The sequence below is a fragment of the Taurulus bubalis genome (assembly GCF_910589615.1).
Source record: "Taurulus bubalis genome assembly, chromosome: 14".
NCBI classification, from domain to species: Eukaryota; Metazoa; Chordata; class Actinopteri; order Perciformes; family Cottidae; genus Taurulus; species Taurulus bubalis.
The window spans coordinates 7,669,024-7,690,568 of NC_136602.1; the positions used below are offsets into that span (position 1 = coordinate 7,669,024).

General features: G+C 39.7%; 2 protein-coding genes across 2 annotated transcripts in view; one reads left to right on the forward strand and one right to left on the reverse strand.

The window, feature by feature from the left end:
- The window catches only part of arid5b (AT-rich interaction domain 5B), a gene marked incomplete at its 5' end in the record, with an annotated part of 68,925 nt that extends 66,128 nt beyond the window's left edge, over positions 1-2,797 (reverse strand). The window contains 2 exons of the mRNA XM_079229281.1: positions 2,194-2,448; positions 2,777-2,797. Of these exons, the coding sequence (XP_079085407.1) occupies positions 2,194-2,448; positions 2,777-2,797 (276 nt within the window). The remainder of the gene's footprint in view (positions 1-2,193; positions 2,449-2,776) is intronic.
- A 12,185-nt stretch (positions 2,798-14,982) lies between these two features.
- On the forward strand, positions 14,983-20,035 carry LOC306746986 (transmembrane protein 26-like; the record flags this gene model as incomplete). Its single annotated transcript, XM_079229976.1, has 6 exons — positions 14,983-15,173; positions 15,656-15,752; positions 15,931-16,020; positions 16,719-16,927; positions 17,142-17,221; positions 19,743-20,035. The coding sequence occupies 6 exons, from the start codon at positions 14,983-14,985 to the stop codon at positions 20,033-20,035; spliced, it is 960 nt and encodes a 319-aa protein (XP_079086102.1).
- Between the last annotated feature and the right edge of the window lie 1,510 nt (positions 20,036-21,545).

Genomic DNA, 21,545 nt, shown 5'->3' on the forward strand with positions numbered 1-21,545 from the left:
AGCACACTTCCTGAGAGCTGTATGTTATCAAGTCCATATCTGCATGAGTAACCATTCGATAATATGAACTCCTGCTTTGCAGTTACAGATTCACAGAGTAACTCCACAGCCATTAATCTGTCTTTATACACTACTAGAGCCCTGAAGAAACATGTGTAATGTGAGCTTTATAAACTCCACTTCCCTGTGTAGCTGTAAATGAACTCCTCTCTAGTGTTTACGCTTTAAAAACAAATAATCTTGCCACACATGCATCACTCAGGCAGGCGTACGATTTGAAGAGCCAATGAGTTTGAATGTCACATCTTTATGTGAGTCTGGTTTACCCTTCCTGTTTGTTTTTTGGATTATGGGTTGCATCTGTAAGCGCTAGCTGACTCACACAGTGCAGATTACTGTTATGGGGCAAAGTCAGCGAGAATCTGAATGGGCTCACTGAAGGTCATAAACTGACTTGAAGTTGTCAGGGCAATTTCCGCTGTGTAATACAGTAAGTAGTCCGATCTGCTGAGAGCAAGAGGCCTGACAAGCCCTTTAATTGAGATCAGCCCGCAGACACCTACACTGCACTTAAAACATATCATCCTCAATTTGTATTATTTCATAGTCTGATTTATTCTATTAGAAGACTGCAACTTCAAAGCAAGTGCATGTGTCTCTGGTGCGCACACTGGATTGTGCATGCTGTGATGCAAGTTGCTGCATAATTCATGCAGGGAGATAGCTTGTATTCCTCTTATGCTTGCACTCTGTTATTAAATACACAAACTACAGCAGCTGCGTTTTCCTCCGGAATCCTTCTGTGTTTCCTTGATGATTCTTTGAGATTTGATTTACGTTTGCCCTTCTGGTAGTTAATGTAATATTTTCCAGATAAACCCAAATGGACTGGAATGTAAGCACTTTGAAATGCAAATAAGTCTTTTGGGTAAGGGGCGGAGCTGGCATGTCGTTGCGCATGTGTGGCCTTGGAATCGGCGGTGCATGCACTCAAAGTAATTACTAAATAATTGCAGCGTGTTAAAGGCTAAAGCGAGAGGGCTTCAGGAGATGATACCCGTTCATAGAAGAAGTCTGCCCCAAAGATGATAGCTTGTCTAAGCGACAGACCATAAATAGCCACCTTTCTCATGAAAGGGAAATGTGATAGCCACTCTATTACTCAAGAGGAAAGAATGTAAGTAAACCATCAGCGGAAGAGTCGAGTACACACACGGCTTTGTCCTTCCATATAAACAATATAACAGCAGCAGAGAATCATTTCCATCCAGCCCTAAGTGATCACAAGCAGAGAGTAGTAATTAAAGTGTAGTCGCTGGTTGAGGGACATCGGAATAGTGAAAACAACACAGCATTTGTTTTACAGCCGATGAGAAGAACTCCCCAATATCTGAGTAATGCCATTCAGCGCACCGATGTAACCGGATCACAAGCGCCACATATGGCCACAGTCAATCATAACTATTGCCTTTCTGTGCCAACAACAGCGTAATGCAACACGGAGGCGTTTTAAGTGCTGCCTCATATGCGAGCTGACAATATCACATTGTTGGGGATGGAAAACGTCCACATGGAAAATATATGCAAAGCGCGCAGTAGTTAAAAACGTGTCGGCGCTTGGCTGTGCTCCGCCACGCTTTATGACTCGCTCATGCCTCTTTCAACATCAGGAGGCGGCATTACAAAATATCTAATAACTATCGTAACGAACGATCTGAGCCGGGTTGACCCCATGCATTCATTACCGTTTCGCAATTTCCGCCCATATGTCAGTATTTGACACGGTTTACCAAGAAATGAAATGACAGAGCCTAAGCGCTGGATTCTTGCGGATTTTCCCCTTTATAACACAATTAACCCCATAGAGCGCAGCAGCAGTCTTATTGAGCGCAGCTGGACAAGTGCACATTCAGCAGTTGACACCACAATAGGCAGATAGGTTAAAGTAAAACTAGGGAACAAATACAACAAATAGTAGGTCAATCATTTAGCTGCTCGGGCACATCAATGTCAGTGTTGATGCACGCGTTTATGTGAACGTCTGCCAACGGAGAGCAAAACATCCAGTGCCAACTCTTAATGCAGTAAAGATGCTGTTTAATAAAATGCTCGCGAACAAGGAAGAGGCACAGAGAATCAAGCCGTCGAAACACCGATCATTCATAATGATTCATTATGAGTTAATATCCCTACCTCTCCGTGGATGGCAGTCCGTCCCTGGGGAGTATCCTCGGGTAGAAAATAAAGTTTGGAGCTTGATAAAAGTTGCTTGCTTGTTCTTTCTTCCCAGAGCAGCTGAAGCTCCGCTATGCAAATAGGATCCTCCGGTTTACATCTGACGAAGAAAAAGTCTCCGAGAGACAGAATCCTTGGTTTGCCGTCCCGGTGAAATTTAAAGGCTTTATAGAATATATATGGTCCATGTAAACCGCAAGACGAGCCCACCCACTGTTGAGGAAACACAAATGGAGAAATTAATGAATGGCTTATTAACTCATTTGGTAAACAAATTGTGTCTTAAGTGGACACAAACGTTTCAAACATCCCTGCGTAATTACGCACGGTTGGCAAATATCACATCAGGACATTTCAGTTTTCTGCACATAATTAGTATCATGTAACTATTTTGTAATGTTCAACATATGACACAGATGTGGTCATGCTAAAGGCAATGTGGCAAACTTTTGTGAATTAGGCACGTGAGTACGTCTTACAGTAAGTGGCGATTAGCGCAATGCGAAAATAAAATAAATAGACGGTTGATAACAAACGTTACCTTCAGTGAGTTCGGCTCCATCTCGACGTTATGAATTGATTAAACTCAACACGCTCTCCAAACTTGCTGGCTTGAATGGATCGCGAAGGTCCTGGAAGGAACATATTCCTGTAGAGTTTAAAACATCGTGTATAAGTCGATTAAGAGTACCGGAAAAACACGTTTTGCGGTAAATGTACTGCGTGGCATATTGTACAAGTGCGTGTATTTATTTATTGAAGTAAATATGTGACTGTGATTTTTTGGGCGAATTTCTACGAGGCGCAATCACGTGTTCAGACAAAATATTGACATATAATCATACACGCAAAGAATATTCAAGCATCGGAAGATAGTAGTTGTATAAAAAAAATACTAAATACCATTTTCGGAAAATCATCTGCCAATAGAAGCTTCATTTGTGCTCATATACTGCGTGTATGGGCTTTTCAGAGCCCATGTGTCTTCCAGGACTTGTGTAAAAGACGTTCACTATGAAAGCACATTTCTCACAGTAATGACACTGAGGCGCTTGCTGTGGATGCCTTCAAGAAACAATGTTACATGAAAGTTAATAGGGCTATCAAATGATTCCTCAAAAGGCAACGCAGGACCCGTGAGGTGCCGGCTTTGCTTTGAGCGCTACTTGCAACGCTTTGGAGCTCGGGTGCGCGGGTTCGGCGTTAATGCTGAAAAAATAATGGGCTTTTTATATATTTTGAGGCGAGCATGAAAAGATAAAATTGGCCGAGTTAGAAAGCGGGGCGTCACGAGACAGGATTCACGAGGCGGTCCATTATGCAGACATAAATCATCTTAAGACGCCGCGCTGACCTTGTGAAGACAACGGAATGAATGTGACATGGGTTAATACGTTTGCACAATCAAAGCCTTTCTTATAATTATGTTGATTCATATTTATTAGGCTTCCATAAACACCGGGAAATAACAAAAGGTGTGCCAAGACCAATGCAAAACTATGAATTGTCAAATATAGCTATGATATTTCGCCAAAGTTACGCAAACTTCACGGTTTCTATTTACATGTGTGGGACTCATTGTCCTTTCAGTCTCCGCTGCTGGATGTGTCAGCTGTATTTTATCGGCTGTCTGGAATATAAATAATGTGTTGAGCAGTACAGGCTCCGTCCACAGCGCTGTGCTGTTTCCACACCGTCCTCCACCCTTTGCCCTGCATTTATCCACTACTCAGATCACAGAGCATGCAACAGCGACATAGGCCTACTTCTGACACCAGCTATTTCAAGTACACTATTACGCAATGCGCTTATTTTTTCATGAAATGACGGGCAGAGCATACAGGCGCATTGATTCACACCCAGTTAAGTGTTTTCCTGTCTAGTAAACGGACATGTTTTGTTCTCTTCTGGTTCTGCTGCTGTTATGAATGTCTGTCTGGTCATCTGAACAAACAGACATATAAATACAATCAAGGTTCATAGATTATGCCTTTTACTCCAATGAGGTGCAATATATCACTATAATACATGACATGATAAAAAACATACACAATATAATATAGAACATTTGAGAGGAGGATCATGATTTCAGTCCTCAAAAATGTAAATTGCACCAGCAGTTTCTCTTCACTGCCCTCTATTCAGAGAACATGATGTATTAATACTAAAATAGCTGAGGCAATGTTCTGTGAAGCGCTCGATATTTTAAGTACAAGTTTAGTGCATCAGTTTGGGGGAGAAAGTGTATTACACAGAGGCTTGTTGTTTTACATGTGGCTGCTGCAGTGTTGGAATCCTGCAGGGACTCTCATATAAACTGCCACTCTTAAGTGTTACCTCTCCCAATTTCTCTCCCAGCCATTTCAGTGGCTGAATCAATGGGGTTGCATTGTTAATGGCAGCCACTATAATGAAGTCCCTGGTTAATCAATGGCACAACTAGAGCTCTTATCTGGCAATTGCAAGTGTTTGCTTGTCAACAGCCAGAGTGCGGCGAGTGCAACGCTGTGATGCAGATATTGATGCCAGTTGACGTGAGTTGAGCTTCATGTTGATGAAATCTTTATGGGAAATAAATAAAGACCAAAAGTGTTGGACAAATGTGATGATTCAATGTCAAAATATCAGGAGCCTCTTCTAGAAACTGAGCGGCGGCGCATGCTGCATGTTTACTGTAATGTTTGATCTCATCTGCTTCTCTTTATCTCGACATGTTGTTGTGATTAGGTAAGATTGCATGAAGGACAACAAGATCTTTTTACATGGTTTAACCTTGCGAGTTAACTCAAAACATGAAAATAATTAATTAATTAAAATAATAAGGGTTCTACATTAGCCTATAGACGGATGAGTCGCTTGAGGGATACACTGTAAGCCATACTGAACAGTTTAACATTAATTTCAGGCGCACCGGTTACAGCTCAAATCCCCTTAAGTAAATCTGAAAGTAACCCTCTTTAAGTCCAGCCACATATGCGGGTTGTGAATCTTACAGTGAGTTTTTTTTTTTTTTTTCACTCCAGACTGTTTACATTCTCAAGCTGTTTTTCCACTTTTGCAATCACTGCTCGCAAAATTGTTTATTGGGTGGCTAAGTGAAATAAGATCACTCACAATATGGATTATCTTTGTTTCATTTTTTTTCAGGTAGTATGAGAACTACAGGTAAGAAAATAACTAAAAGAGAGCTGCAAAGATACATTAAATCAACCCTTTGATGGTCCAACCCATAAGGGAGAATGATATATTTGCAATTCTTTATTCCTTTGAACAAAAAACTGTTAATTAGGTTTATGAGCCTCAATCAAATGATAGAAATGTTCATTTAGTAAACTTTGGACAATCTCCATCAATGTTTCCTCATTAAACAGCCAAGCAATGTGCAAAACCTAATAAATACAACATTCAACTAGAACATAAACTTGTTTTTTTTAATATATAAGTAAACCAAATGAATGAATGGTTGTCATAAAACAGTCCAATCTTTGTATATTGCTGACTTTTATTCAAAACATAAGAAATATAATTTGCTTCATAGTTACATCTGGACACAGTTTAACAATTAATCACATACAGGTATTTGATAGGAGTCGCTTGAAGTAACGAACCCATTGGACATTGGACTTAAATTGGTCAGGTGATCAGAAAGTTTGCCATATTAAATGAAAAAATGATAATATGAATGTCACGGTTGTGTTTCCAGCTCGTTTCCACTGCCCTTGATGTACAATCAGTTAATGCAAGTTTTAATTAGGCTTTGTAGAACAATTCTTACCAGTATTACTTACTTATCACTCTATATTCATCCACTACAGCTGAAAATAATGTTTATATACTAATTTCAACAACTGTGCAGTGGATTAATGATAGATGGATCAACTTTTTATGTTTATTATTAGAAAATGTAATTTTATATGGAAATATTCTGTTTTGTACCATTAATGGACTTTTGTACCAGATGTTGGAGCTTTTTTTTGCTCCAATAAAATATCATTAGACTGGGAGTATTCATTTAGCTCATGCTGCTGGGAATGTTTTGTGGCCTCACATAAACTAAGTGCTAGAGATGCAAGTTGTCTTAAAAGAACAGTGTAACATTTAGGCCAGGAGTATTCAATTACAATTCAAAGAGGTCCAGTTAGACAACATGTCTGGAACGTAACAATGTCTAACATGCGCTATGATGTAGTGCCATCTACTATATATTAAAGTAGCCTTGCAGTTGTAATACCATCTGTATGTAGTCAACAACTGACTGTCAAATCAAATGAACACATTTCAATTGAATAACATCTCAACAATATACATACATATTTTTGTCAGTTTTAGTCAAATAAAATATACTCTAATAATAAAATGTTCTTCTCTCATTTCGAGAAAAATACGGACTGGAGCATCTTGAAATAAATAAAAGTACTTAATTTCAGAAAATGTTTTTTCCCGTAATAGTCTTTGCCCTGTAGCTTCAAATTCAGTTCATTCAGGTGTGACGTAAACCAAAAAAGCCCCGATACCCATATTTCTTTCATTGTCTAAACAGAGAGAAAAAACGTGTGCGGGAAGTTTATCTGTGGTTATTGAAACCACTTGTTTCAGCTCTATTCTCCTCTCTGTTTACACCGTTGTTGTGCAGTGAATTAATGTGTTAGGGTTCTGTTGGATCCATCATATTGGGCTCTTAGATTGTTTATTTTCTGTGCCTTCATTTCATATTTGAGTGAGTACGTTTGCTCAAAAGATGTGTGCTTTGTTTTGTATGGCTCTTCACATCGCCGCTTTTAATAATCATCACAGTGTCTGAACATATGAGACATACTGGTTTTGAACTGCCCAGGGAAGAATGGACATATAAGAGTCTGTCCATTCTTGATTAAAGACTGTGGTTTCACTGTCCACATTTCTATTCTCGAAGGACGCCCTGTGAAATTACTTCTCTCACTTACTGACTCCTTTGTGTATGTATAACTCACTCACTGCTTACCAGAATACACATAGTTGATTGTCTGAGTAGCATCACGTGAGATGATTTAAAACGCATGCAATTGGTCGGTGTATTTCCTGGACTGCTGAATGAGTGTCATAAAGTTTGGAAAAAATTCAATAATTCTTAATTATCTATCGTTTATAGGTCCGGATCCGGATACAACCCCTGCCCTACACACTTGGCACACGGAAGTATTTCAGCTGGTTGCAATCTATAACATCATCACTAGATGACACCAAATCCTACACACTGCACCTTTAAAAAGTTTAAATAAATTATAATAACACTTCTTTGGTATGGGGAGAAGTACTGTGACTCAAGTGAAAGAAGACTGTAAAAAGTTTGACTTATTTAAAAATATGTTTTCAACAAATTGTATTGCCTATGGCCGAAACTCTCCCTCATCCATTTCTCTCTAAATGTGATATTGGGATCCACATTTTGTAATGCTACTGCCATGCATTGTGAAAATCTACAGATGGCAAAAGCAAGAACACTTGTGAGGAATTAGGGCAACACACTCTGTTTCCTAATTCCACATGCACAACTGCATTACCCAGTGGATATCCATTTATCATCAATGGAAAGCCCTGGAACATTAAAAATCCATCAAGTAAATGCGTCCAGAGGAAACATGTTTGAATTGTAACTTTACACCTCAGTCTTTGTGCCTCAATGGCCCCCGTCTGCAGCGCGACTATAGGAAAGGTAACAGGAGATGTGAGTGATGTCGCGGTGCTAATTTTAGCCTCTTAGACTTATTATAACAGGGTGTTACATTTCTCTCCATTCAATCACATGTGAGTCCACCAACAGTCGACAGCACATGCACACAAGAAATCCAATTAGTTTAGTGAACGGATCACTTTTAATCAGGACTTAAGTTTGATATGTTCATCTGGAGGCTATTTGAGATGATTTCTGTGTATTAGCAGGTGTCAGCCAGTGTACTGTTGGCTGAATATTAACTGACTTAGCTCATAAATATCTGGCATCCAGTGATATCTTCAAAACATCAAAGGAGTTGCTGCATGCAGTGAATTGTGTGGATTATTACTGTTCACAGCAGAACAAAAAGCCTCTCATCTCTTTTAGTTCTTATCTAATATCACACTTGTTTATCTGAGCCATACTTCATCATGTTTTATGCATAATTTATGCTTTCTGCAATCCATCTATTCAGTTACAATATTCAACATTGAGGTCCGTCAGTTCCAACAAACCAATTATTTTATCAATTCATAGCTGCGGTCATTGATCATATATTATACATTTCAATATATGCTAGTCGTAGTGATTCATGAGGCAAACATTGCTTGGGCTGGTCTGAATGACGGCCATGACAATGAACTAATTGCCTGCAAAACACAATTTCACATTCATGGGCCACTATTACAGCTGAATTGTTTGATAATGTCAAGTGAGTCATTTTATTAAGCGCCACACAAATGTAATCATGCAGCAGGGCAACGTGAATTTGAGTGTATACAAGTGTTAACATCACTATGGGTTTTAGGTTATTACCGCCGCAGCAAATGTAAATTTGCCTCATTGATCGAGAGTGCTCAACTGAATCAGAAATGTGCAAACCGCAAACAAAATAGGCTGCTTCATTCCTCTCTCCATCTGCATACACATCAGGACTCTCTCTCCCCCCCCCCCCCCCCCCCCACACACACACACACACACACACACAGTCACATTTGATATCTCCCCATCTGAAACTGGGATTAGAACCATGCATAATGTATTTATGTAAATGTCTGATGGGTATAACTATAAAAGATGAGAGTGATTGAAAAGGCATTTTGTTAGATTGAGTTACTGCCGGTGTGTTATGGATGTTTTCAGTGGAGAGAGAGAGAGAGAGAGAGAGAGAGAAAGAGAGAGAGAGAGAGAGAGAGAGAGAGAGAGAGAGAGAGAGAGAGAGATGAACACCACTGAATCTTAAAAAAAGAAGCAGTATTTGTGAAGCAAAGAGGTCACAGGGTAACCTCTACATCTGAAGAATACATTAATACACAACCTTTTTTGCTCAGTGCATTTCAAACATCAGTCAGGTTATTACACCCAGCGGTCAAACTATCATTGACTATAAAGTCGCTGAGGACAGTGACCTCAGCGTTTACCATCTGTGTAATGCATCACCAACTGTCTTTTCTGTCAAACACTGAATTGTTATGAAACAGCTATAAATGTCAGCAGACATCTATGATCAGATTATTCACTGGTGCGTGTCACCCTCCCATCTGGGCTGCGACCACTGCATTATGTATATGTAAAAAAAAAACGTGTGTAATTGCAATTACAATGCAGCCATTTGACACTATAGTTTTCTAAATTTGACATAATGTATTCTATTTGAATAACAGCTTCACTTGTCATGTGTGCAATACTGTTGTAATGTGTGTAATCTCTGTGATAGATCTGCACATCAAGACACAGCAATCAGAGAATGGAGACAATGGATACGTTTTGAACGATGACTGACAACTGCTGAATTGTTCCATTACAGCGGTGCAGGAGAGGAAATACAGTATTTTGTTCAGAGCTCAGAGCCTGAGCACACATATTAAACAGGGGGAAAAAAACTCTCACCATTAATAATTTATCTCATTTTATAAGGCAATTTAGCAGTCACTTGAAGTTGCTATGGTGACAGGAGGGTATTTTGAGACAACTAATGACCTATGCAAAACCCACTCACTGTAAACTTCACTCAAGCTAAATGAGATTGCTGTCTGTGCTGTGTGTGATACATGGCTGAGAACTTAATCCCCACGCTATGCTTGGTCTTTTTCTGCAGAGGACAAATTAAGGTTCTTAATATCAATGTAAAACATCTGTGGGCTGTTTACTGTACAGGGAATATGAGCCAAGTAGCAACCCGGGGCCAGCACAGCGCTGCATAATAGTCTTTTGTTTTGATTGCTAATGCAGAATTCATAACAGTTGTCAGGTTAAGGTCAGAAAAAAGAAATCCAACGTGTGAGAGGAAAATTAATACTCATGATATGGTTTGAATGTAACTCAATGTGTTTCACACTAAATCCCCCTTCAATGTCTTTTTATTTTCGGCTTACGTCAAAGATTCCACATTGGAAAGGCTTTGAAGACTCACTCTGTTCTGAGGCGAATCATATTTGTCCAATAACTGCTTCGCCTGTTGCAGCTGTCGAGGCTGAGACAGAATGAGTCATGTGTTATCCATTTAAGTCCAATTTCTCCCATGCAAATGCCTGACATGTGTGACTCTGCAGGGCCCCGAGTTGAAACAGTATTTTTGAAACGAGGAGACAGAATCAAGGCCAGAGCTGTGTGACCATTTAGCCACCTGTTTAGCCCGTGACCTGTACTGTTTAAAGAAAGTTTATATTTGGGAAACAATCCACTTGGTGTTGTTTCAAACATGGCTTTAAAGCAGGCGCAGCTGCCATAAAATTAGATGAATAAACAAAGCAGGAATGGGTTCTGTGGTTTCTCCTTAAAAGGAGCCCTCTTTTGGAAAATATGAGTTATATCCACTGAGCTGTGTGAAAACGTTTTTTTTGTACTCCTAAAAATAGATCGACAAACACATGGAGCAATGGCTGCTAATTTTAATAACACCTCTTCAGTATCCCCCCTCCTCTCCACAGTGTGCTGAGCCAATTGTCTATTAGCATAAATGTCAGCTTGACTAATAAAGGTGCGCGAGCCAGAGCGGTTCTGGAAGCTGCGGTGTTGAGTGCCACCTGCTGGCACACAACCGTAATGACACCCAGCTGGTGACAGCTGCGTTAAACGAGATTACAAAGGTTAATTTACTGTATAACATAATAGTCGAGTTATTAATTAGCCCGTCTTGAGAGAGGTGGTCACAAACTACTGATAAAAGCTGCACTGTAGCTGGCTTTTTACACAATACACGTTCAAAAGCAGGAAGTGGTGGGAAGAAAGTTTTGTAATACAAAATAAAAAGAACAATAAATGATGAGGTTATTATAGACTTTGATCTTCAGGGGTAAATTCACAAGCTACCCAGCTATATGCCATATATATGGCAAGTGTATTGATCTCTACCTTTATTAGCTGCAAAGTTAAAGTGATTTACACGTTAACGGATCAATAATTATAATACCATAATACACATTTTTCTGAAATGGGCCATTCTGGATAATGAGTATTTTTAATCTCTGTACTTGATGATTTTGATGCTATACTTTTATGTTGAAAAATGTGAACGTGTGTTGAGTATTTATATGCTATTAATGCTATTTGCTATTATTTTACTTATTCCACCACTGAGAGCATGCTTTGAATACATCCTGAAATTCCTCTAATATTCTCCTGCTGCCCAGTTGGCTTTTATTATGATTGAATGCTTTAACGTCAGTGTTACTTGAATTTTCTTCTTATCTGGGTGGGGGAAAAAATCCCTTTAAACAGCTGTTCAGGCAACACCTAAACTGTTATCTGAAATCCAAACAAATCAAAATCTCTGAGCGTTTGCAGATTTGTAAGGCAGGACGACTCAACACATCTAAGGCGAAAATTAGTCAAATTTGCACAACGCTTAAGAGAATGTAGGTGTATGAATGCCATCAATAATCAAATAAAACACATTACATAATTCTTCCTCTTTGTACAACACACTTCATCAACCAACCTGTTTTAATACCGTGCCTTCAAATTAGGGAACTGCCTGAGTGTGTTTTCCTCAGGTGTCAACCTCAATAACCTCAGACACCACCTGATGAAGGCAAGACAGAAAACATTTGACTAATGAAGCGGAGCGTCTGGAAAAGAGTTGTGCGTGGTGTTTGTTAGTTTGACTTTAGTGCTCTGCACATTCTCAAACTTACAGTACAATACGTACACTATCAAAGCCAACGCGACCAACTGGAAATGTGAGTTCAGTTATTAGAAAAAGTGTAATCATGCATAAAAAATAGAGCTATCGTTTGGTTGTGTCGACATTAGTTTCACTGAACCAGTTTTGATTGTATATTCTTAAATATATTTAATAGTTATCATCCTTTGTAGTTTGTATAACTCAAAAAATGTCATATTACGATCCCAAGAGTTGATTCGTTGCTCCGCATTGGTCCATTTTGTTCTATTCTTCGTTACAAAGATAATTTTTTTGTGCTGACACAGCAAACGCTGCAGCTTTACGTAAGCTGTGTAGCAGTGCTGATTGAAGCAGGAGCATCGAGGGTGAATGACTGTTCTGTGATCAGTGACCAGAGCCCTTTGGCCATCTCTTTTATTATCATCTCCACACAGCTAAGAACCGAGTCTCGACCAGCACCCTTCACACAGAATCAATGCGTAACACCAGGCCTGGGGTATGATGTTGCATGGCCTTTCTGTCTCAGTTGACAAAGGAGGGCTTGTTTCCCTTTATGACTGACTCCCTCTCTGACACAGTAAGTTGCTGTTGTCAAGAGGGAACTAAAATGCGTTTGATTTTTGATTCAGTGCCACTTTTTTGCTTTGACTTCAATCACAGGAACAAGGGATAAACATCATGTTTCACAAACACACCAGTGGTTTCTGTAACTTTCATTGAGGCACGATGTAACGGGACAATATTTCTTCCCCTGCATACAGCTGGAAACTCTCTCCCCTACTTTTCACAATCTGAAACTCTCAATGTGATTTCACATGATGCAAACCAATGACAGACACTTTGGAACAAAGACAGGAAAAGCCGGTCTCCCTTCCTAGGTCACAGGCCTTTCTACTGTTTCCTCTCATATTTGGCTTGCGAGATTTATTTAAAATAGAAATCTACTTAATATTCTGCCAAGCAGGGCAACATCTCTTGAATGTGTGTGTGTGCATGTGTGTATGTGTGTGTGTTTGTGTGTGTGTGTGTGTGTGTGTGTGTGTGTGTGTGTGTGTGTGTGTGTGTGTGTGTGTGTGTGTGTGTGTGTGTGTGTGTGTGCCTTAGCCAGAGCGAACTTGGTCTGACATGTTATTTCCTGCATGGGTAAATAGTAACGTTATTAATAGTATTAATAATAAAGATATGTGAGACTGCATGATTTATGTTGGACAAAAGCTTATGACTGATGGGTAAGAAGAAGTTGTGTATATTAGATATTATTAGAAATTATGAGTTGTTCACTTTAAAACTCTTACAAAAACATAAAAGACTGGATAGATGTGTTGGTTAAAATGACAAATGTGGTTTTTTATACTGCTTTTATTGTGTTTGTGTTGTCTGCTGTTATTAATACGTGCACATTAATGCGTTTATGTTTTATGTACTGTGAAATTAAAAAAAAAAAAAAAAAAAATATATATATATATATATATATATATATATATATATATATATATATATATATATATATATATATATATATATATATATATTTGCATGCTTGTACAATGCCCAGTAAACTAAGGGTTGGGCCATGTTTCGACCAGCCATCGTCAGCCCAGCTACTGGTAATTGCTGGTAACATTCGAGCAGGTGTTCACACGCATGCTAACGTGTCTCTCTTTGGCCAAACTAAAAGTTCCAAAACTCAGTTTTTCCTCTCTAATAAATAAAATGACAATAATCTCTCAATAAACAACCAGCTATACCGGCCAGTGGCTGATAACTAACTGATAACTGATAGCTGATAACTAACTGATAACTGATAGCTGATAACTAACTGATAACTGATAGCTGATAGTGCGCCTCCTACCGGCATAAGAAGACGTGCTCTGTTGCAGTCAGGTCTCTGTTCAGTTTGTGATGTGGCTAAGGCAAGCGATAGCTAAACGAATGCTTCGTTCCAGAGAACAGAGATTTTTCAAAGTAAACATTCCGACCTAGCTGACACCAATATTTACATCTAATTCGTAATCCATGCCATTAGCTGAAACAACATTCTGAACTGAAGCAGTTGTTGATTACTCGCGACCCCTACAGTCCGGTTCAGAGTAGTGAGGCGTCAGCAGTCAATGACGGGATACAGCTGTCATTAAATATTGCTTCCAACTGTCATTAAATATTGCTTCCAAAAAGAGTGAATCTCTGGAACCACGTCCCAAGAGAGGTCCTTGAACATAGTCATACATGAGCACAACAAATATTAAGCAGATGAGTTCTGCAGTATGCAAGATGCACATGCACGCACTCAAACAACTGAATAAATAATATCCTTATCGAAACAACAACAACAACAACTGATATATTATATCATCGTATATATTATGGTATATTAACTATATTAAAGTTATTCAGGACTTTCACTTATTTATGTTTAACTTTTGGAAAGCATTTAATACGTATTCCACCACTGCCTGCACGTGGTTTCGCAGAAACAAATCAGCATTGCATTGGAAACGTGCAGCAGTAGTTGTTCTAAATCAAGGTAGACTTTGAGGTCGTAAATTACAGTGTCAACAGCAGATGAAGTGCCCTTTGTGTTGTTACGCCTGTTGAACGAACAGATGGTGTGATGCTGCCCTCTCCTGCACATCCTGCACCAATGTTGCCAATCATAAATAATTGAATAATTCTGAGTGATCTCTTTGAGACACCTCGCTTCTTCACGTATAACAGCAGCCTCCTGAGTCCTGCAGCACCTCAATGTACCGCCCCCTGTCAGGTAAAACGGGACGGGAGCTCCTTTCTGGGCGTGGCTTAAACTTTGGGGACTTTGTTCAAAAAACATCCCACATTTTTTCTCTCACAGTTGAAGCAGCACCCACTGGGATATTATCTTTCAGGAATAACGGGGACATCTGCGGCGCACGATACTTCAACCAGCAGCAAGATGTGCCTGTTCAAGTTCATATGTGCCATTACCACCAGAGCGTTATTCCTCATCGTCTCTCTGACCAGCGTCTGGAGGGTTAAGTGGGTGAAGAAGGATCCTAACTACTGGCTCCTCACTATCCTCTTTCTGCCGCTTTTAGTTGAAACTATAATAACGCTAAAGCGTCGAAAGGGAAAAGATTATAAATGGTAAGACGAGGTGCATGCATGAAAGTGTTTGTAAAATGATATAGCTTTTATGCTGAGGGTGCAACTTTACTGTAATGTAGGGATATGTGTGTGTTAAACTAATCTTAATAACCTGGTTTGATGATATTTTCTATGCTGAATATATTTAGAGTATAATGCATGAATATTTGTAGCTTTTGTTATGTTCCCCGTTTTTATCCCTTCCCCCACCGCCTTAAACACTCTGCATCCTGGTTGTCCCCCTGCTGCTATTGTTTAACCGGTCTGGGATTGTGACAATGGGCCCCACACATCCCCAATCAGTTGACGAATTGACTAATCGTTCCAGCTCTAAACAATTGTAATATTCATAACCAGGCTTTACAATTTTATAAATTCCTGGTGTGTGACTTTTGAAGACAGTATTGAGGTTTTGTTTCCATCTTTTCCCCCATTCGTCTTTTTGAAGTTGTGTTGATGGAGGTCTTTTGGTTGTCTTGCAGGTTTTCTCCTGCTATCTTTCTGTTTCTCATCAGTATTATTCCCTCCATCTGGATCCTGGAGCTCAACTACCAGCAGGACAAAGTCAGCATCTCACAGGTACTCCATGGCAGAAACAAACACACTTAAAAAACAAACATGTAATCTCATGACAGATGTTAGTGGGTGTAGCTACAGTTTTATTGATATTCTACATTTGTTTTTAAGCTTTTCATTTTTAACCAGATTGAAAGTACGAGCACTCTGTCTGTAAAAATCCTCTTTCAATGGTTTTCAGTGCAAAAAGCTCAACTCGTGGGAGAATGTGTTTAATGTGATCACTCTGAACGACACCCTGGGAAACTTCACATACCAGGACTACCTGAAGGTAAGAGTGGCACTGAAAATATTTTTAGGGATGATGATGATGTATTTCTTGGAAATCACTTCCATTGTAGACTGGCTTACGCACAATTTGTAGGGTAATGACACTCACCAAGACCTCAAAAAGCTGTCTAAATGCCTCAGCTCTTTACTCTGCAACATATTGGAGTTGTTAAAAGAAAAGTCTGAGGTGATATTCTATATATTTTTCTCTTTTTTCATAATGAATTCATGCTACTGACAAGTATTGTCTGTGTTGTGAAGGCCTGATATAGCTTATTTCTCTGTGCTTTTTTTAAAAGATGAAATTATGTATTTGAATTTCACGTCTTCAGTGTAGGGAAGTCAGAGTATTGATTACTGAGAGATAAACTAACACGTTTTTAAGTTTTTGTCTTTTTATTGGATTTGTTGACAAAAAGTAAAATATAGAATGTCACCAGCCGTTTTCTTTAAATCATGACTTTTTGAATTAGGACTCAACATCTATCAGAACAAATATTACAAGGTCCAAAAATAGAGTAAAAGGAGAAGGAATAAATCTATGCCTATTAAGCTATAACATGGATACAAATCTAAATGTCTACAATAATATCTAGAAACTGGCAGCGTCACAGAGCTGTGAGCCAGCACCATATTGAAGGATGCAAACAATTAAGTTACTGACAACGAAATAACTCTCAATCTCTCCTCCTTTTCCAGAATTTCAACCAGGTGTTAACGACTGTCTGTCCCAACGAATGGATCCTGGCTCTTCATCAGATCCTGCTCATCCTCCTCATCGTGGGGAAGTGGCTCCTCCCGCTGGGAGGCGGAGTCACGCGTGATGAGCTCTCGCAGCTTCTCCTAATTTTTGTTGGCACTGCAGCAGACATCCTCGAATTTACTAGTGAGACGCTGTCAGATGTCAAGTGGGTGGCTAATCATGCATTGCATATGTAAAAAGTATGTTCACGCACTCATGTATAAACAATAGACAGAAAGGTAGGGAACTCAAACACTTTTAGGGCAACCTCACATAATCTGTGTTCTCAAATGATGCATTGATACATTACATCAATGCATCAACTAGCAAAAAGCAGCTTCCCATTGACTTTGGCTATATGTTTTATGCGTCTTTTCCAGAGAGAACAGTCCTCAACTGGTCTACATCATCTTAGCTGTGTGGACTTGGAGCATGCTGCAGTTCCCCCTACATCTGTCTGGTCAGTGTGTGTTTTTGTCTGAAACAAATAACTTTGGTGCTTATTAAGCAGTTACAGCCGTGTACTGCTGTGCATAACCTCTTCTCAGTGTGGGACAATCCAAACAATGTGTTTAGATAGCAGTGTCCAGGCCAGTGCTGTAAGTAAACAGTGAAAAGCAGTTTGGCTCCTTTGTCATCTTTGTCAAATTATTACCCAAATATCTGTTTTCCCTTCGCGAGGCATGGTAATGCCCCTACTTTCAGACATATAGTAAAAAAAAAAAAATACAAAAATAAATCACTAACAGGAAGGCTGTATTTATTTTAGAAATGTTAACCGTCTTTAGGAGGAAATCCAGTATCACGCGTCCATTACCTAAATAGCTCTGGACTGACAAAGTCTCCAGATCTGACCTTAAGACGAGAGGAATCAGCCCATATCAGGCAAAGTCTTTTAGCAACTTATTACGCTGAACAGAGAGAAGGATATCTGAAGGAACAAAAGATAGTGTTTCATGAAAGACAGATGTTATAACGTGATAAGAAACAGTGTTACTTTGTTCTCGGAAATGACAAGCCCACTAATGATCTAAATTATTCAATACCCAACATTAAAACATTTACAAATGCATCTTGAGATTCTTTATAGTGATACAAATCACTGATGTGTAGGTTTACTGTCATTATTAATTTAGAGCACTCAGAGCTTGAATGTACAGTGTTCTGTTGTGTTTACCAATGACGCTGCTTTTCCTTCAGTGTGTTCAGTTTGTGTTTGTGTCCGCTCACATGGTCTGTCTTGTTGAAGTTGGTGTCCAGTACGTTTGCATGCCGTGTAAATACAAAGTGTTGACAGAGAGATGCAACATGTCCATCAGAGATGGAAGGAGTACTAGAATGTTGTACAACAATCACAATAAAAGAAAGCCTTGGGGTGTTACGAAGGAGTGTCAGTCAAAAAGCTGTGTCGTTCGTTTTCAAAAGTGGAAAAGCTATAACCTTTGTGCCAAACATGATCAGATTGTGGCATGCTGGGTAGCCAACTGTGCATAGATTTCCGCTTAAGACGTGTGACACGTTCTAAGAAACCTCCGGCGACCACGGAGTTGAAAATGTCGAAGGTCGGGAATAAAAACAGTCTGGCCGCATTTGGATTTTTACGGTAATAATATACTACACACAAGTATTCGTAATGCTTTATTCGACTCCTACAAGCTCGTAGGGTTACGAAGAGGTATCTTTTATTGAAATCCGACTTTGTAAAGTGTACTTATTAACAATCTAGTAAAACGTTGCGGCCGCCGCCCGGAAGTGACGGCGAGGCTACGGTGTTTATGTAAGTCAGTGGCGGGCCGTGCGTTTTCGACTTAGGCCTTCAGTGAGTGCCGCATAGTCAACATCACGGGCGGACTGGGGGAAAAAATGTAATAAAATAGCTATAACTTTGTGATTCTGTTTAGGCCAGCAGGGAAGGCTTAGAAGGCCCTGACGGGATGTAATTACATAAACTTAACGATAAGTTAATAACGGTAATACGTATTAACGGTAAGTTTTTCTGAGCCGATAGAACTCTTCCTACAAGGCTTTACTGTATTTCAGCAATTTAAATGAAGTTAATCAATGTTGTGGTTCTGGAGATCCTTTAGGTAACGTCACTTGACTTATTCTTTTCTTTTCTTGTCCGATATGGGCGCCGCGGAGCTTGGGGCTTAAGGACATTCATTGAAGGAAAAGTGAAATTATTGGAGAAAACATTTTAGATAAAGGGATGGAAATGAGGGGAAATGGTGTAGTGGCTACGTCACATCACAGGAAGAGGGGCCTGGGTTCGATCCCCGATCCCGGGTGGTCCTTCTGTGTGGAGTTTGCACGTTCTCCCTATGTGTTCCCTCCGAGTTCTCTGACTTCCTCCCACCGTCCGAAGACATGCAGCTTAATTAAAGACAATTGCACATTGGTGTGAGTGTGACGTGCCTCTATATATGCCCTGAGATAAACTGGAGATCTGTCCAGTGTCCCCTGCCTTCGCCCAATGACAGCTCGGATCGGCTCCAGCCTCCCCGCGACTCTTAAACAATTAAGAGTCGGTACCAGCCGCATGCAGTCTGCTGGTACACAACCAAGGCAGACACAACACAGACGTGTAGCGAGCTATAGACAAGATAAACTCCACTGCGGCTGCAGCCTCAAACACCCTTCACTCCTCAAATCCTCAAAAAAAGGATTCAACTGAATGAAGCTCTGCAGTCACTTTTTTCATTGTTTGTACTTTTCACTAACTGCTAACCCTCTCGCATCCCCACTAGGCCAGTGAGCTCAAATACAACATGTATCATTTTCAGAGAGTCAAATTTATGGCGCTCTGCCCTCACACAGCGTATCACTCTTGAAGTAAAAAATACTCACAAAACAACATTTAGCTACTTCCATTCAGTAGCTAAAGTTAAATCCAGGTTAAAACAACTAAACAAAGAAATCGATACAACAGACTGTTATTTTGTCTCTGAGGTCCTGTTTTTCTGTCCCATTTTTTTCAAAAGTGGTGAACTCCAAGCCAGACAGTGATGGTGAGCAGGGGGCCCAGGAGGGGTCCTTCTTGTCTAAGTACAGCGCGGACATTTGGAGCATCGTGGAGGCCTTGTTCATCCAAGACGGGCCTTTCCTGGTGGTCAGGCTCACCGTCATGACCTATTTCGACGTCTTCCACCAGATGCTGGTGTTCTTCGCCATCAAGAACTTCCTGGTGGTCATACTGAACTTGTACAGGTTGGTTCTTATATGCCAGGAATCCCGCAGTAGAGCCACCCGGGGCAGCGCCGTCCCGTGTGTTTGACGAGTTCTGAGAATCAGGGAGACGGAGAGATGTTACTCTTACAACTGTACAGTCATACAAGACTGGTAAGAACTGCAATTGGAGCAGAAAGAGAAGGAAATGCTTGCTTTCGGGTTTTCTTCTCACAATGTACTTAACTCTGTGGAGGAAATTACCTCTCATATTGTGAGGAAGGAGCCTGGAAGACATTTAAATCAGGGAGTAAAACGTTTAAAGAAATATCCACAATTCTATATGACATTGTTTGACGTTGTTCCATTCGTATTTACACCATTTCAAGGCCTTAGTCTCTCACACCAGGTGACGTCAGTAAGTCCTTGAGGGTTCAGGGTTTAAGGCATTAGGGGAGACATTGGGATTGGGCCATGAAGTGTTGACTGAAGCTGAGATTGAGGGAGAGTATTTCCTTGTTTTAACCCAGACAAGAAGTTAGAATTGATTGTGAAAACATCTAATGGTAGTTGCCAGTTTGAAAAAGGCCACCTTATCTGCAATAGCCAAGGAAGGCCATACATAATATTATTTTTTTACCTTTGAATTGGAATATTATTTTCCAAACTAATTTATGTAATTTTTTCCCTCAAGGATAATTGCCCTTTCAATAAAAAGAGAGACATTTTATTCACAGGTCAAAAAGTCATCAAATGTATTATCTCAAAATGTAACTTGTATGTGTTTCTTGCCCTTTAAAGCTATTCATTACTTATTCATTTGTATATACTTACTTATTGTTCAGATTGTAACTGGTATGACATTAACATAATCAGGGAAATGTCATCAATGGGACACAGAGGAAAAGAAGGGAGCAGAGCAAAACAGGAAAACAATTCTCAGAGGGCTTTACAATCTGTGCATACGGCACCTTCTATATTTCCACACTCGCTTCAGATAAGGAAAGGGAAAAAAACTGATAAAAAGGTGTGGGGAGTCCAAGTCAAAGACATATTACATGTGCTCATTACTTAGCATTTAAGCACAATAACATAAACAAATGTGGTCCCAAAGCACCAGCTGTGCCAGCACCTACAGTAAGTGAAGCCAGGCTACTGTTTAGGTATGGATGGACAGATTTCTGGTTTAGCGGAAGTGAGCACAGGGACAACAGGAAGACAGGAAGTTAGAGAGATATACTGGATGACCTAGAGGCATAAAGTGTTGACTGAAGCTGAGATCGAGTTAATCCAGACAGGATAAAGAATTTGTATCAACACTGGATCAGGAAGGCCATGAATTATGAATTATTATTATCTAATATAGCCTAAAAATAAAAAGACTGTAGCCACTTGAAAGTTCACTCAGGTAATCAACTCAGTTTGATTTGTGTGCACTTCTCGCCCTTTAAAGCTAATTACTGTCGGCTTTATAATGTCAAAGAATCAGTATTATAACTCCCTTTTTATGTGAACACAACCTCAACTCAAACTGTGCATTTTGACTTGTTTCATTGTTTATGTCAAGTTATCTTTTGTATTTTTTTGTCCCCAAAATTGTATTATTTCCAATGTCGTCA